Below are 18189 nucleotides of genomic sequence, written 5' to 3'. Positions count from 1 at the left end.
TGAACTTTGCAACCTGAGCATAATGCTTTAAAGTGATTTGGTTTAAACATAGGATGCAGCAATTTGTTTTAGGCATTGAGGGAAAATGCCTTTTAGGAAGTTTCTTATAGCAACTTGCTTGTTCTTGTGTATTTTAGCTAAAGATTATTTACAAACCATAGTATTAATCTAAAAATGCGCACTTTTTCCAAATGTTAAATATGAAGTTTGAATAATTGTATCCCAAGACCTTGTATTGAATCTGAAATCCAGTGTGCAGAAGTTAGCTTATTTTTATTTTATCTTTATTTTATATGTTAGTATTTTGAAAATGACTCGTAGGAAGCAATTAGTGCCGCTGCAGTTGTTGGGGTTTTTTAATAAAATGGAGGATAATCACTATGTCTCTGGCTTGTCACTGTAGCTCAGTGAGTCCCTTGTGTAACTGCCAGAAACAGGAAGCAAGGAACTGCATGTGGAATACTTGAGAGAAGTTCTGTAACCAAGTGCATTATAATAGCATGGATTTTCTGCTTGTAGTAGCAAGGCTACTTTCTGCAGAACTTACTGTGACTTGTATAAACTAATTCGTCTTTCAGGAGGGAGGAGTATTTCCTCACAGTAAGCAGTTGCTAACTGGAATTGTACTTCATGCCAAATTCTATATTTCTATGTTTGTCATAGTGGTATTTCATGATATACTGATTTAAGAATCTGAAATTGGAAAATAGGACCAATTAAGGCAATGGGGGGGCATTCCACATTTTTTCTGTGTCTTGATAATTGCATTAGTTTCGATCCTTTCTCTTTTGTTCATATAGGAAAGAAAATAATAATGATCAGACATTAGGGTTGGGGTCTGGGCATATTTTTAGGCACTGTCATTTGCATTCTATTCTCTTTGTTTAGAGACAGACATAATATAATACATGCAATGTAATTGGAAATGAGGAATAGAAAATAGTGACTCATCTATGGGGAGAAACTTCGCATGCAGGTATAGAAATCATACTTTGACATTTTTTTTCTTGCTTGTACATCTCTTTCTGAGATAAGGTGTCTCCATTACCAAGCATTTTGACACATAATTAAAGGTAAAGCTCCTTTAAGTCTTACATCAAGTTGAGGCCTGTCATCTCACTCTCACAATGCTCTAAAACCCAGAGTTTGTAAAATGTGAGTAGCGTCCTCAAAGCAATAAATATGTGAGATAGCACAATAAAGAGAAAGTTCTAGGGTGGGTATAAGAATGCTGCCTGGAATCCTTTACATAGCTGAGATGTTTCTCTGGATTTACATGGGGTGGTGGTAAAAAAGTAAATTATTGCATTCAATTCTGAATGTATTTCTGTGGTGTCATTTGAGATTATTGCAGTGCAGCTCCAGAACAGAGTTCTTTCTGTAGGCCATCTGAAAGTTACCCTCCTTTAATCAAAAATTATTTTATTTAATTCTGAAGTTACTTGAAACAGCATTTTAGGGGCGTTGATTTTAAAATGTGTACCGTATTAGCTATTTTGAATCACTTTCCTTCTTTCTGTATTCTTTGTTAACTCTAATTGTTTTCACTGGTTGAGTACATCCTCATTTAACTCCTGGTACTTGAACAAGGGTGGTGCTGTGGTCTAAGCCACTGAGCCTTTTGGGCTTGCTGATCAGAAGGTTGGCAGTTCAAATTCGCCCCACGGGGTGAGCTCCCATTGCTCTGTTCCAGCTTCTGCCAACCTAGCAGTTCGAAAGCATACCAGTGCAAATAGATAAATAGGTACTGCTGTGCCAGGAAGGCAAACGGCATTTCTGTGTACTCTGGCTTCCATCATCGTGCTCCATTGTGCCAGAAGTGGTTTAGTCATGCTGGCCACATGACCTGCAAAGCTGTCTATGGACAAACACTGGCTCACTCAGCCTAAAAAGCTAGATGAGTGCCGCACCCCATAGTCTCATTTGACTGGACTCAACCATCCAGGGGTCATGTACCTTTACCTTACCTACTTGAACAAATCTGTAAAACGTTCACCCTGATTGCGTAGATGATTGTATGAACTTTCCCAACCCCTTTTGCCCTTACATGTAACCATTTCTAACATGGATTAAAATGAAATTTGATATGCTCTTAATTTCAGTTTGGGGACCCAGACTTCACCTGCCGTTGTAACCATTTCCCCCAAAGGGTAGCTGTGTGACATCTTGGATGAGGGTTGACAACATGGTACTGTGCAAATATGTGAAGAAGGTGAAGCACCCTGGAGAAATCTGGAGGGAGGAGAACTAGATTTTTTTCTATGCCCCCTATTCCCTCCTCCAAAGCAAGGGAGCTAAATTCTTCCCTTGGAATTTTTCCTATTTTTCTGGAACTTCACATATCTACACCTGCAGGCTGGTGTGTATGTGTGCCAGTACCTCACAGTGCACAAGAGACTAGTTGCCTTTACTACTCAGTTCATGTGTGCACTGACTTGGTTTCTCCTACATTGAAAGCACTTCCTCAAGCCTCTCCAGATTTCATTGAATACAAGGATTGAGCACCCATCCTCCCTTCTGTTCCTAGCGAAGGGAGGTGCGAAGAGCTTAACCATTGTGAGCTAGCACAGTGGTACCCACATATATGTCTTGTTACTGAAGAGAGGCATGCTGTATTTATTTGGGATTATGTCGCTTTCTGTGGCAGCATTTTGCATTATGCTATGGCCCATGGCTCAGCCATTTTTTGACTGGAACCCACAGCATCTTCTCAAAATTGCCCGTGTTCCCACTGTCCAATAAAGCTTGGCAACCCTTGATAAAAAGGGTTAGAGTCCACTTTATCAGGTACATTGAGTGTTATCCTAAGTTGGCAGCTGTGCACACACATGTTTGTGGAAGAGGGATAAGGATGGAGAGAAAATCTAAATTCAAAAAGTGCAGGCAGACAGTTGTGTGAAAGTTTTTTAAATATATGTTTTTTAAAGGTCACTACATTGACCTTTCCTAAAGCAATACTATAAGACATCCTGGCATGGGTGGGTTGTAGGGGGGGTACAAATGCAGACAGCCGCTATCTTGATTCAGGCCGCAGCTAATAGAATTGAAGTTCCTTATTTATTATTTTATTTCATTTATTAAATTTGTATACCGCCCTTCATCCAAAGATCATAGGGTAGTTCGCAACATAAAAATGTAAAATAAGAGCACAAAATACATAATAAAACAAAAACAGAAGAATATCTCCCCTTCCCACAAACACATTTAAAAGGGCATAGAATGTTATTGAGACACTTTTTCCTGGCACCTAAAGATATGTAATGAAGGCTTCAGGCAAGCTTCCTTGGGGAGAGCATTGCACAGATAAGCAACTTGGTCGCCAAAGTCTGCACCAGCTGAAGTTGCTGGACCATCTTCAGAGGCAGTCTTACAAATAACACATTGCAGTAATCTAACCTAGAGGTTACCAGAGCATAGAGAACAGAAGAGAGGCTATCCCTGTCCAGATTGGGGTACAGCTGGGCCATCAGCCCAAGCTGATGGAGGGCACTGCACCACTGAGGCCACCTGAATCTCAAACAACAGCAAAGGATCCGTAAGTAACCCCAAGCTGTGTACCAGCTCCCTCAGAAAGGGGTGTAGCCCCATGTAGGGGCAGGCAACCTCCCATCCATCCAGTTTAGGGAACCACCCACAAACAACGCCTTAGCCTTACCTGGCTTGAGCTTCAGTTTGTTGGTTCTCATGCAGTCCATTAATGAGGCATTGCAGTGGTTCAGCGTATCCACTGCCACACCTACAGATGTAAAGGATAAGTAGAGCTGCGTGTCATCAGAATATTGCTGACACCATACTGTTTTGGGTTTGTGAGGGTTTAATCACTGCCTAGGATGTTTGTAGAGAAACTGACAGAATACCATGTGGCCTCACCTGTAGCTCCCTGCTGAAACCATTCCAGTATATCATGAGGAACAGGTGTTAATTAGTTTACCCATGCTTGTGTTATTAACACTGTTTTATGACTTAAGAATATATAAAGACCTAGAACATAGTCCTATGGTAAGCTTGCAAGCAGGAAATAGGTAATAGACCTTTTCTGTGGTTACCCAGATGCAGGCATTCAGAGGCACGTTGCTGCCTCTGATCCCTGCAGGTAGCAAATACCCATGGTGACTAGCAGCTGTTGAAAGCCTTATCCTCTGTGAATTCTTCAAATTGTGTTCTGTTTTTATTTAGTTTTTAAAAGTTTTTATTTAAAGTACCGTATTTTTCGCCCTATAGGATGCACTTTTCCCCCTCCAAAAATGAAGGGGAAATCTGGGTGCGTCCTATGGGGCGAATGCAGGCTTTTGCTGAAGCTTGGAGAGCGAGAGGCGTCGGTGCGCACTGACCCCTCTCGCTCTCCAGGCTTCAGGAAGACACCCGCAGCCTAGGCAGCCCTGTGGGAGGTCCCGCAGGGCTGTCTAGGCTGCAGATAGCAGCCTGCCGCCCAGCGCGAGGGACGCCCTGAAACAGAGCGCCCCTCGCGCCGGGCAGACATCCGCAGTGTGGGGAGCCTTGCAGGAGTTCCCCGCAAAGCTCCCCACGCTGCGGATAGCAGCCTGCTGCCCAGCGCGAGGGGCGCCCTGAAGCAGAGCGCCCCTCACGCCGGGCAGACATGGGCCAGCCCCACAAGCTCGGGGGACAGCAGGGAGGCGCAGCGCCGCCATCCCGCTGTTCCTCGACCTGGTTCGGTTTCCCCGACCTGCTTTTGGGGGGGAAATAAAACTGACCCCCAAACAATAATAAATTTTTTCCCCTTTATTTCCCCCCCAAAAAACTAGGTGCGTCCTATGGGACGGAGCGTCCTATGGGGCGAAAAATACGGTAGATTTTTATATTGTGCGGTATATAAATTTTGTAAATGAATCTCTGTAATTCTGTTATAAAGCTCCTAAATTGGTGCCCATCGCTGCATCTTCTAGTAGCAAATTTCACCATTCAACTATGTACTCTGTGATAAAATATTTCACTTTGTCCTGCATCTCCCACCGTTCATTATAGTGAGAGAGAAATGCCTCCTCACTTTCTTTCTCTACAAGATGCATTATTTTATATTTCCGCTGTGTGTGTGCCACACAAACCTCCAAAGCCACAAATGTTGTAACCTTTCCTTGTAGGGCAGTTGTTCATGCTAGTGCTTGCATGCCAGTGGCTGGAAGGTCCAGAGGCATAAGTAGGCAGAGCAAAAGATGTGACTCTTACCTGTATACCAGGCACACCCAACTCCCAAGAGACTGCAATCTACTCCCAGTATAAAATAACTGCCAGTGATCTACCCATTGTCATTGGAGGGAGGAGGAGCGTGCATTTTGAGGGGGGTGGGGATTGACCAGGGTTGTTGAGCTTTTTTTGGCGGGAGGCGGAAACATTACTTGCCTGCGATCTACCTGTTGACCGGTTGGACACCGCCACTGTATACAATAGGCTGCATTCCAGCCACACCCAAGCCAGAGGCTTACAAATATGCACCCTCTCAAGGTATTATCATAGTTCACAGATACAGTCCAGTCAGGCGAAATTCTCTGGGGGGAGGGCATGGAGCAGGGCCAGTGAGGCATGTGGATGGCCTTGTGAGAGTCCTGAGGGCATGATAAGTACAGGGGCGTGTCTTTCAGCCTAGTCCTGAGATTGTTGTATCCAACAAAGTAGCTCCTTTAGTGCTAGGACTTGTGTCTGTGCAACTGGACTACCCCACCCCCGCTAATCTGCTCCAGGGGGCTGGGGAAAACTTGAGAACAAATTTGAAGGAGGTCTGCAGGGAGGGGAAGTTCCATTGTGCAACTGGAAGTTCTTTTGTCAACAGAATGACTTTGTTGGATGCAGCCCAATTTGGGGGCGATATTAATAGCATGAATGGCTTCTTTGGTAAACAGAAAATATAGAAATTAGATTAGTTTTCTTTCTTTCATGAAAACAGACAGCATTTTTAAAGAAGACTGTTTCTAATATATTAGGAGTTTCTAATGTACTGTACCTATACCCATATAAATTCCCATAATCCAACCTTTGGTGTGAGATTCCAGAAACATCCTTAAAGTTGGATGGACCCAATCAGCCTCCCTGGTACTATTGTGCAGTGGAATTGACACTGCAGTTAGTTGCTTTAAGATCTACAGCTGCTGTATTATAACGAACAAGAAAAAGTTAAGCTTACTGAGAGTTCTGGCTAGAGTCCATCACTTTGGTTCATTAAAAAAAAATTCTATATATTCTGTTTTATAGTTACATAATTGCTTACTCTTCTACAGACACAAATAGTTTTGTAAACTGTATCTCTGCATACATTTTCACAATTAACATGAGGCAGTTTTATTACTTATAAGTAATCTGATATACTAGTGTTCTAAGAAGAATGCAAAACTATTGATGGCACTGCACTGTGGTCACCTAACATCTAAGCTATTATAGAATATACTTGTTTTTCATCAGTCAGCATTGATGCCCAGCTAAAAATGACAGGCAACATTTAAGAAAGGAAACTATTTAGTGATGTGTATGCCTACATACTATTTTATAAGATGTGCTTCTCCGATGAAAATATATCAGATTTCTGGTACTATTTTGTTGAGAACGTCTGTTGTTATATGTGTTCATTCTAAATTTGAAATGTGTCTGAGCATCACATCGCTACAATGATAAACGTCTAATTACATTTTATTTAATTTATGTTTTGTTTTGTATGTTGCTTGTCCTTTTTTTTAAAACCCTGCCCAATGTCTCCATAATCTTGTCATTTATTTTCTTGCTCTTTATTTTTCTTTAACTATGAGTGGAATTATTGTCTTCCTGTCTCCATATTCAGGTAGTGTCAGTGGCTGAGTATCACCGCAGGATCGATGCTTTAAATAGTGAAGAACTGCGCACACTCTGCAGACGTCTCAAGGTGCTCTCTTAAGTAGTTAACCAGCCCTCGTCCAGAGGCTAGAACTTCTTTCTCTGTAGTGTCCTTGATGAGACTAGTCTCATATTCATTGTGTTTGTCTTGGTTACAACACTGCAAGAACCCAGCAGAAAATTCATTCCTCATGAATTTGTCTCCCTATGTAGTGGTATGGCTGAATGCTATGACATTTGTGGCAAGTGGTTCACTTCTAGAGCTTAGCCAAACTTTTGCAACTTTCAATGTTCATGTCAAAATTGTAATGCATGCAAATTTTGCATGCAAAAATCTATTAAAATAAAGTGCTTTTTCACGTTTTGTCCAAATCCTGGGTGCTAGTTACAGATCAGATAAAGCCAAAGGAAAGCTCCCCAAGGCAAGGCTGCTTTTAATGCTCATGGGAACTACATAGACCCTGAGCAAGCACATGGAACGCAGCTTGAGAATCTCTCTACTCTTCTGAGCAGAAGATGTGTGGTTACTGAAGACTGTTCAACCAGTTCCCGGCTCCCCTAAGCCAAACCTCATACAGGATTCCTTTTTATGCTCTTGGTATGTTTTTCTCCATCCTCTGTGGCTGTAGACAAGGTTGGCAGGCTCACAATAAAGGAACTCCGCGTAAACTTTAGTTCTGGGTTGGGATAGATTCCCAAGGTTCACTGTGGCCGAAGGGGTTCGCTGCGCTGTACCAATGAATCTTAAAAATCAGCACCTTTACTTTTTAGAATTCAGGACCTGGACAAAAAAAGGAGGGTGAAATTTGGGGCTAGTAGGTGAAACCATGCCATAAAATGGAGGCAATAACAGAAGTGAAAATAGAACCAAAAAGACTGTTTTGGCTCAGCTCTAATTATTTTATACTCAGGGGAATTTTCTATTTATTTTTTGAAGTTTTGCTCTCATTGCTGCACATCTTTTCTAGACTGCTGAGGACTTACTTCACAGCTTGGGATGGAAGTTTGCATTGAATTAAGAGCATTTCAAAAGAGAATGCAAAGAGCTTGCTTTAGCCCCAATTCCCAACTGCAATATTAGCCCCAATTCTCAACTGCAATAAAACCCCCTTTAAATGTTTGTGAAGGATCATCTATATCATTGGCCACAAGTCAGAAAGCTTAAAAGAAGTGCCCTATGTATGGCTCAACCCCTAAAAGGCTAGTTTTCCTCATACTTTGCACTGGCCAAATGGTACCCCTTGTCTTGAGTCAAAAGAACAGACTGGATGTACAATTTTATTCCCCTTTACTCCACTGCTTTAAGCTTCTTGGGTAATGCCAACCCTTTCTAAGCTTCTTGCCATCACTTTTGCATTCTCAGCAGATACACTTCTTTCCGCTTTGGCATATGTACACATGAAGATAGTTGTGTACATTGTTGCTGAAAGCATATCTTTAAAACTGCATGAGCATTTTCTAAAGCTTGAAGAAGTAAACCATATTGAATATTATCAAATGAATAATAAAAGCTCTGATCCAGAGCTTGGCTAAGCATTTGGATTTTAAGCCTCTATAATGCCATTCACTTCAGTCTGAGTAAATCAGTATAAATCCAAATATGTTTCAACTTAACTGAGATATGGACTGAACTGAAAGGGTTTTTTAAAATCTTTGTCTTTCTGGCTCATATTTACAATTGGCTAAATGTGGAAGAAAATGCTTTCATTGCTTTCCTAATTCTGCTTACCAGAAAAGCTAATGTTTCAAGTGGTGCCTTATTGACCTATTTTATGCTATCTAGTAATGAGCTAAGAGTCCTGATAATGTGAGTGAAGGATACTTTTTCTGCTTTGGGATAATGTCTTTAATAGGTTCAATGTTCCAAAAGATAGCCTCTTTTAATTGTGGATATAATTTAGTATGGAGAAAGAACAGATGGGGGAACCAACATTTTATTATATTCCTATGGGTAAAAATGTCACTTGGGCGGTTCAGCAAAATACCTGTTTGCATATGAATTATTTCCTAACGTTGGGTGCTGAATTGCTTGTACTTTTCAGATATTTGTATTCATATTTCAGAATACGATCAGTAGATAAACTTGGGTTTTGTACAATAGCTGGAAATATATAAATAGCACCTGCCACTATACAGTAGGAAGGAGAGCAAAAATAATGCTTGATAAACTTTATCGTTTCCTTCTCCAAAGAGAAATTGTGGCACAGGAGTACTCCTTAAACACAGGGGATAGGATGGGCTTCAGGACTGCCAATTCTCTCTTCTCTTAATTGTAGGGAAACATTTTGCCAGCAGCATCACTGGTTAACATTTTTGAGACAAATGCACCATATCTTGCAACTATATTATAACTTTCTCTAGCTTGTAACTAATGTGTATGTTTGAATTCCTTTTTGTTTTGTGTGATAATACTTCTTTCTTAGAAGAAGTGGGAAAAGTTTTACATGGAATGGGTATTTAACATTTTCACTCAACTCGTTAACCACAAACTATAGCCAAGAACAAACGTTGTGGTTAGCCAGGAGGGGTCAGCGAGGAGAGAGCTTAACTATGAGCCTGAGTTTGGATAACATGTTAAGCCAAACCATTTTTTTACTTTATATGTCAACATCTTTAGATTCTGCTATAAAAAGATTGCAATAATAATAATAAAAGACCAGGAAGGAGATAAAAGAGCCATGAACTCAGTAAACAGCATAGCTCAGTATGCTTGGGTTGCTTATGTGTTAAAGAATATCTCTGACGTCTTTGTTCTTTTTCCTTGAATTGAGAAGGTTTGTTTAGTGAGGGTTTCTAACAAAGTTTTTTTTTAATGTAAAAACAAAAGTAGAGACAAAAAAGAAAGACCAAACAAAGTTACAAAACATAGGAGCACTGCAGATTTATTTTACAAACAAACAAACAAACAAACAAATAGAGAGCAGGTGATGGAAAAAAATAAAAGGAGCAAGACACATCATGATCACCAAACTTTGCAATTTGGTGGTGAAGATTTGACATGAAAGAAATGAAATCCTACCAAACTGCATAGGAATATTCTTGGTCTTCCTTATCCTTTGAAACATGTTTGTGAGTTATTTTCTCTGAAATAGACAGAGCATACATATTGTTGTAAGGGACGCGGGTGGCGTTGTGGGTTAAACCACAAAGCCTAGGACTTGCTGATCAGAAGGTCGCGGTTCGAATCCCCGCGACGGGGTGAGCTCCCATTGCTCGGTCCCTGCTCCTGTCAACCTAGCAGTTAGAAAGCACGTCAAAGTGCAAGTAGATAAATACCGCTCCGGTGGGAAGGTAAATGGTGTTTCCGTGCTCTGCTCTGGTTCGCCAGAAGCGGCTTAGTCATGCTGTATGCCAGCTCCCTCGGCCAGTAAAGCGAGATGAGCGCCGCAACACCAGAGTAGGTCATGACTGGACCTAATGGTCAGGGGACCCTTTACCTTTACCTTACAGATTGTTGTACCACAAGGAGAGGTTTTAAAGTCCTGTACTGCTTTTATTTCTGAGCCACAGAAGTTCTCACTGCAGCCAGCTGCCACGTAATTCCTTAGGTCACCCCACAAGTTCAAAAGGGCATTGTGGGAAAACATGGATAGGACATTTAATAATAATAAATAATAAATAATAAATAATCTTTAAAATCTCTGTGCAAAATTTGGATGCCAGAGGGCATTTCCACCCATAAATGGAGTTTCAAAAGATAGTTGTGTTTCAGAAAATAATTGTGTTTTACACACACACACAACACATACATACATAATGGTTCTGCAGGGATGCCAACTTAAATGAAATATTGTGGGAGCCCAGGTAAGCCCCTCCCCACATAGTCGATCACATGACATTGTGCACGCACACCATTTGAATAGCAATGCCCAGCCCCCTCAAATATTTTAGTGTGGGGACCGAAGCTCCCACAGCCCCTAGGAGTTGGCTTCAGAAAACAGTTATAGCAACTTATATGATCATATGTAAATGGCAAGAGGAATGTGTCCAGAAAGGTGGAGGAAGTCTATTTAAAGAAATCTGGAGCTATACTACACAGTGAGCTGATGTTTGTTGCTTAATTTAATTTTGTCTTTCTCTGAGAGCTAAACAAGATATTCATGACTGGCCCATGAATTATAATATAGGCTCCCACAACAGCTGTAAAACAGCGGTGGGGATTCTGAAGAGAGAGACAGTGAGCAAAAGGAGGTGCTGAAACTCTCCTCTAGATGCTTTTCTCCTACGATCGCTTTCCCCATTTCCTTTCTCATAGTGGGGCATTGGCATCAGAAATGAGCCTGTCTTAATGGACAGCTGCTGTATTCTGAGGCAAAGGAACGCTTAGCATCACTATCCCTGTAGCCCATGCTTTGCATGAAATCTTTTCCCACCCTGCTATTTTAAAGCTGTTTGGTAGATGTCCATTTTCTTGTTTTGGGATCTGCCACAGGAATGTGTAATTCTGCCCTAAGTAAGTACACTGTGCCAATCAGTAAAGTGACATTTCCAAAAGAGAGAATAAACTCATTTTTTTACTAAATTCACCAAGATTAGAATGGAAGCTTTTTGGTGTGTATTTATGTACTTAATCTGAGCACTGGAATGCACTCATCATATTTTGTTCTGATGTACAATATTCAGAAATCAAACTCGGGACACACACGACAATTTTGCGCCAGAAGTTGGCTATGCACAACACTTACTGACTGATACTCCTCCCTAAGATGTTTTTCGGCTTTTAAAAATAGTTGTCTTAAAGTGGCAAACATTATGCTGTGCTTAAAGGGGGGGGGCAGGTGGCCCAGTTGAGGCATTGCGGGGAGACAGGAGAAATACGGGTGTATTTATCAGCATTTGAATCACTGATGAGTACATTTGTCATTTGCATTTCAAAGGTGGGAAGAAGCTGCTTGCTACTTGGGGTGGATGGTGAAGTGTACTGTGGCTCCTGTTTGGGGGTCAGTTTCTATGCATCCTTTAAATGTAAACACAAATTAATATAGTATTAACTAGAAAAATATTAATAGATCACCCCCCCCCCTTTTTAAGAGCCTGGCTAAACTTGATGGTTGACTATTTTTGTGTTGGGTTATCTTAAATCGCAGAAAGCTGGAGATTGGGGAGATCCAATTTTAAACAGCAAAATAGTCTCCTCCCAATGTGGTTTTCTCCCAGTTGGGCTAGCATGGGCCTTCACCTTTCTTTCTTTCTTTCTTTCTTTCTTTCTTTCTTTCTTTCTTTCTTTCTTTCTTTCTTTGAATGATGGGACTGGTGCAGACAATAATTTGCTACCATCTGTCACATTTGGCCCTGTGTCATGCCAGTTGAAAATATTCTGCAAGTTCCTATGCGGTTAAAAACTTTTATTTCAAATATTACAGGAGATATGTGATGAGGAAAAAAGCCAGAAGCTATTTTAATATGTCAGTACTGTATACTGGGGCATGCTGTGGCTATCTTACAATAGGGAAGAGTATAGTTGTATAGGCCTTGAAAGCTTTAACAAGTAGCTTTAACAAGTGTTTTCAGATTTGCAGATATGCTCCATGGTATTTTGAATGCTTATTTAATTTTTCCTCCATCTTTGCAGATCACCACAAGGGAAGATACACCTTCAACACAGGGAACGATAAAGGCGACCCTGGAGCCTGAGGCATTTCGGCCAAATCTTAATGACCCCAGTGAATTGTTACAACCGGAGCAAATTGAAAAGGTATGAAATAAAAAAGGTATGCCGGTCCTCAAAATGATAGGTTTGACATTTTATTTGACATTGCTGTAAAAAGCTGAAGTAAAGTAAATATTGCACTCCTCCTCCTGAAGATGCTGGTATAAACAAGTTACCAAAAATCAATTAAGCATAAAAAGAGAAAATTGTTCATGTGATTGGTTTATTGAAGTAATACATCCTGGCTCCAAAATGCTTCTGGTAAGGTTCAAAACTAGTTAAGTTAGTTCTAGTCTATAGTCTATAATTCATATTTGTGCTCCTTCTCTCTGTATAATAATTATATGAATAATCCACTTTGGGTGGACTAGAAATTATATGTACTGTATCTGGTTGTTAATCCAGGATAAGATGTTCTTTAACCGAGGATGAGGGAAGGGTACTATTTATTATGGCTATATCTTACCTCCAGCATCAGAGGTGGTGGAGGGCAAAGGTGTTGTTGGCCTCCTGTCCAGCTTTTGTGCTTTCCATGGGTATCTGTTTGGCCACTGTGAAAACATGAAGTGATCATGACTGACCATGACTTAATCAGTAACTGGGTGCCATGGGACTGTGTCCCACAATTTACAGTATGTCTAGATGGTTCAGCAAGTAATAAAAGGTGAAGTTCTGATCTTTACCATATCCTGCTTGAGACCTGTATTAGTTTACAAAACATCTGCTGGACATTCAACAAAACAATTTAGGTCCCCTGAATTGTTTCTGATGTGGGCAAGACAGACTGTCCATTGTGCCTAACAACCCAGTCCTAAATGCTTTTAGTTGGAAGTAAATCCCCGTGACTTTAGCTCCAGCAAGTAACTTTAAAAATACAGTTTGCCCCATTTGTTGTTGTTGGTTTGAAATTAAATATTACGACTATTTTGTGTAAAGCAGTTTTAAGTGTTGGACTTGGAGTAATGAACTACAAAAGTCTAGCAAAAGGAAGATAGGTCATATGTGTACGAATTGTCTCATCCCAAAGCTGCTTCTTTTTTAATTAATTAGTCCATTATATTCAGTATATATGCATTATTTGCATCTGTGTTTTTTATTAGCTCACAAAACATCTTCCACCACGAACTATTGGGTATCCATGGACCCTTGTCTACAGTACTGCAAAGCATGGCATGAGCTTGAAGACCCTGTACAGAACCATGATGGGGCTGGACTCACCAGTACTAATGGTAATCAAAGACAGTGATGGACAGGTAAGGAAACAATAAACACTATTCTTCCCCTCTCTCCCCAATCAAACAAACCCCAAAGTTTAAAACCTCTTAAATTAGCCATCGTATAGCATAGCTACATTTTACATTAACCACAGGAGAGGAGCAATGAGCCAGTGCTGAGTATTGTTTATCTGCTTAACTTTAATGGAGCAGGGGGCTGGAGAAAAGTAGCCAGAAGCCGTTGCTTGCGTGTGTTTCTGCAATCCTTTCTATCTTCTTTTTCCTTTCTCTGGAGAAATTTCAGAAGTCTCAACAGGCAGAGGCTGGCTTACATGTGACTACTCTACATAGGAGGAATATGACATATAGCAAGGTTTTTTTGGTATTGGGATCCTGTAGTCTTTTAAAGGCTGGCAAATTTATTGTGCTGTAGGAAGTAGTATTTTGTCTATGAAAGTACTTAGGTGTCAAGTTTCATAGAGCCTGTTTCATCTGCCACAATTTTTTAAAACAAATTTAGGGTGCTAAAATAGAAGACTTTTTGTATTACAACCACATAGAGCCCCAAACCTTAAGACCTGAGTCCATATGGTATCTATATACAGTGGTACCTCAGGTTACATACGCTTCAGGTTACATATGCTTCAGGTTACAGACTCCACCAATCCAGAAATAGTACCTCGGGTTAAGAACTTTGCTTCAGGATGAGAACAGAAGTCGTGCTCCGGTGGCGCGGCGGCAGCGGGAGGCCCCATTAGCTAAAGTGGTGTTTCAGGTTAAGAACAGTTTCAGGTTAAGAACGAACCTCCGGAACGAATTAAGTACTTAACCCGAGGTACCACTGTAGTGGCTTTTTAATGTTCCATAGCACATGGCTTGGCCATTTGCAGCAAAACATCAGAACTAACTTTACTAATGTCACTAGGTTTTGTTTTTTCCTGATTTGGAAATACAGATCTCTGTGGTTCATAATGCTCTTCTCAAGCACAAGGTGAATGTTGGGCTCTAAAAGCACTACTCCACCTCTAATTTCAGTCCATCTGGAAAAACACAAAGGTGTGCTATGATTACTGCTTCTGCTTTCCTTCATTCTCCTGAGCAGAGTTATACAGGGCCACAGGAGATAGATAGCACTCCAGAGTTGCAATATATGGTGCTGCGTTTTGGCAGCTGCACATTTCTTGCTCTGAGCCAATAAGACAGCAGCATGTCTTGTACTGTAGCAGAATAGGAAAGCAGAGGTGGTGAGGTAGAGGAGGAAGGGTGGAGCTCAGCTGAGCAGGACAAGGCCGGGCCAAGATTGTTCTATTGTGTTTTCAGGAAGCTGATTTGCTTGTATAAGAGGCACACTGAATCAGCATGCCTGCTGAAAGCAAGCTAAATTCGTTGCAGTGATCCTACTCTGATAACTTCTGTCCCAAACTGGCTAATCATCACAGACATTAACAATGGCAGTCAGTCACTGCTATTATTTTTATTTTATGTTATGTTATTTTTTGCACCAATAAGTACCTCTTTTTGTGTTTCCTGAGTTGATTCTCTGGTTCCTAAGCAAACTGCCATCCGGAATTGTCTTGGAAAAACAGTTACATTAAATACCTCTCTGAAGATAATTAATATTAGCTCAGCATTGTAAGTAAGGAGAAGTAAATTCATTTGATCTGAAGAGAAATTAGTGGAGGGATCTAATTTAATCTGGACATGAAGGAAGACCGTATCAGAGTTCTAATTGTACTGCTTACAGATATATTAAGGAAAGAAATCTCATGAACACCAGATCATTTTAATTATTATTTTTCTAGATCTTTGGGGCACTAGCTTCCGAACCCTTTAAAGTGAGTGATGGTTTTTATGGCACTGGAGAAACCTTTCTTTTTACTTTTTGTCCAGATTTTGAGGTAAGGACTAAAAGAGGTTGGTTGATACAATACTGCATAATTAACATGTGAATTTTATGCTTTTAAGTTGATATTTATCTTAAAAGCCCCCCTCAGAGAATATGTAGAGTTAAGTATTTGTCAGCTTTCTATAACTTCTCCTTTTGATTGTAATTTTAATGTTTTGCTTTATTTGTCTGTGGACTTCACTCTAATAAAGCAGTTCTTTAAAAAATTGCCCTAAGATGGAATGTCATTGAACTGCAATATTATGTGTCATATTCTTAAAATAAGATGAACCTGGTATGAGTGTGCATATAATATTCTATACTAATAATTGACTTCAGTTATTGCCCATAAGCCCCTGAATGACTTGGAAGGGAATTATTACTTAAAGGACCTTAAGATCTAGCTCAGAGGGTCTGCTTCAGTGAGCATATTTAACAGTGACTTCTCAGTTATGAAATTCATTTTCTGTAGAGGACTTAAACATACTCAGTGGCCATGGAATGCCAAATTTCAGGGTGGCATTCAGCTAAGTTTTACTTAGAATTGACCCACTGAAATTAATGAATGTGACAAGTTATGTCTGTTAATTTTTATGGGTCTACTATGTGTAAATCTTAACTGAAAACCTCTCTGTCTCTTTGAGGAAAAATCAAGAAACCTGGGAAGGGTGAATAATAGACTCATAGATAGGGTTCCTGAGGGTCATCTAGTCCAACCTTCAATGCAGGAATAGTATGGATATCCTGGAAGAAGGCATAGGAGGCTCATGCTGCGACGTTTTGTACCAGGTCCTGCTTATAAAGTATTATCCATAGCACTCTCTGAAACAAAAACCATTGACGTTGCTTTACTCCCCTCCCACCCCGGCCATTTTTTCCCTGGGGGTCGTAATTTCACATAATCACTGTGTTTGGCTGTTGTTTTTTCATTCTTTTAACATTAGACTTTCACGTGGACTGGGGACAATATGTTCTTTCTTAAAGGCGACATGGATGCCCTAGCTTTTGGTGGCGGAGGGTGAGTGAATTTATTTTTTTTCTTACTAAGGATTGGTTTTTATGGTGGGTTCCCCCTCCACCAGATAAAGCCCTCAGATACAGAAGTGGTATGCTGTTAACTAATTGGCAGTCAATGCTAATTACAGTCCTGTTATCTGCGGAGCTCCGAAGCCTGCTTGCTAAGCCGTCGCCATCTTGGACCTTGCAGATCTATGCTGTTAACTATATTGAACCTTGTAGCTATGATACTTGAATAATAAAACATTACTATGAAGGAATTATGCAATCCTGATTATAAATGCAGCTCTTACAGCCTTTTTTTCATATATATACTTACTTTGAAGTGGTCTTGTTAAGACACTGTACCATTTCTCCTCTTCTATCTGCTTCTAGACATCTTAATGCTTTTGCTTCTTGATAAATCTATACACTTACCATGTTTGCAAATAGAATTTTGGGGTCACATCCAAGAATTAATCCCCTTTGTTCATGGCCATGTTGACTTCTTTTACATTAAATATTGTTTCCGAGCTATCATTTCCTATAGTATTTCCTTCTCTCTCCCATATAACCTTCATTCACAGTTTCAGTTGAAATGGAATATTCCCTTCATATGAACAGAATGTCCAAGGGCAGCAAGATATGGAGAGAAGAGTGGGAGGTGAAGCAATGTAGAGAGAATAGCTCTAAGGCAGGAATCTGATGCTGTGGGAGTGCAGTTCCCATCATCCCTGACATTTGCAGCTGTTGAGAGTTGAAATCCCCCCCCCAAAAAAAAGTGCATTTGGAGGGTCACCAGTTCCCTATTGCACTGCCTTCTGCAATCTGGTGCCCTCCAGATGTTAGATTTAGTGCAGGTATAGCATAACGGCTAGCACACTGAGCTGTGAATTCAAAACGGTGCATTTCAAAAACTTGGAACTTGCTATGTAGCCTAAGGTCAGCCACTATTGCTTCAACTTCATTCCCTGTGCAACACAGGAGAGATGAATACTGACCTGTCTCACAGGATTGTTCTAACGATTGCCAGAAGATTGTGTGTGAAGCACATTGAACACATATAAATTCTATGTGGTGTTTGCATAGTAATAGTGATGTGCTGATCCATCTTTATGCAAGCTCCCAAGTTTGCTTTTTTCTGCCCAGGACCTCTCATCTTCTGCCAAATTCTCTGAACCTTTCCCTTGGGTGTTTCAGTGCTGGATGAATACAAGGAAGACTGGATTCACGTTTTATTAGATCACAAACTACTTAATAATAATAATAATAATAATAAATTTTTATTTATATCCCGCCCTCCCCAGCCAAAGCCGGGCTCAGGGCGGCTAACAACAATCAAATAAACAATCAAATAATAACACATTCTAAAAATATTCCATTATAAAAATTAGTTAGTGAGGGACCAGGTTGCATTTCTGTACTGTGCTCTGTCTGCAGGTGCCAAACTTCAGTAGTGTGTGTAACTAAATAGGTGTAACGTAATGCTACCTGATTAGTCTCTGTTCACCCTTCAGTTAAAAGGGATGCAGAAATATTTATGGCAAGGAAAGAATTCCTAGCAAAATGTGCTGGTTTCAAATGCAGTTACAATTGTGTTCAGGGATGGAAAGGAAATGGAACATGCC

General features: G+C 40.4%; 1 protein-coding gene across 15 annotated transcripts in view; it reads left to right on the top strand.

Moving 5' to 3' along the window:
* The window catches only part of OXR1 (oxidation resistance 1), a 236097-nt gene that overhangs the window by 215872 nt on the left and 2036 nt on the right, over positions 1-18189 (top strand). For 11 of the 15 annotated variants that reach the window (XM_083516645.1, XM_083516641.1, XM_083516644.1 and 8 more), the window contains 5 exons: positions 6785-6865; positions 12389-12511; positions 13567-13719; positions 15483-15578; positions 16510-16583. In XM_083516645.1, coding sequence (XP_083372771.1) covers positions 6785-6865; positions 12389-12511; positions 13567-13719; positions 15483-15578; positions 16510-16583 — 527 coding nt within the window. The remainder of the gene's footprint in view (positions 1-6784; positions 6866-12388; positions 12512-13566; positions 13720-15482; positions 15579-16509; positions 16584-18189) is intronic. The other 4 variants (XM_083516646.1, XM_083516637.1, XM_083516636.1 and 1 more) reach the window with 1 other exon arrangement.

This window comes from Podarcis liolepis, assembly GCF_965112155.1.
Source record: "Podarcis liolepis genome assembly, chromosome: 8".
Lineage (NCBI taxonomy): Eukaryota > Metazoa > Chordata > Lepidosauria > Squamata > Lacertidae > Podarcis > Podarcis liolepis.
Note: the sequence above shows the minus strand (reverse complement) of the source record. Positions and strands in the feature narration are given on the sequence as shown.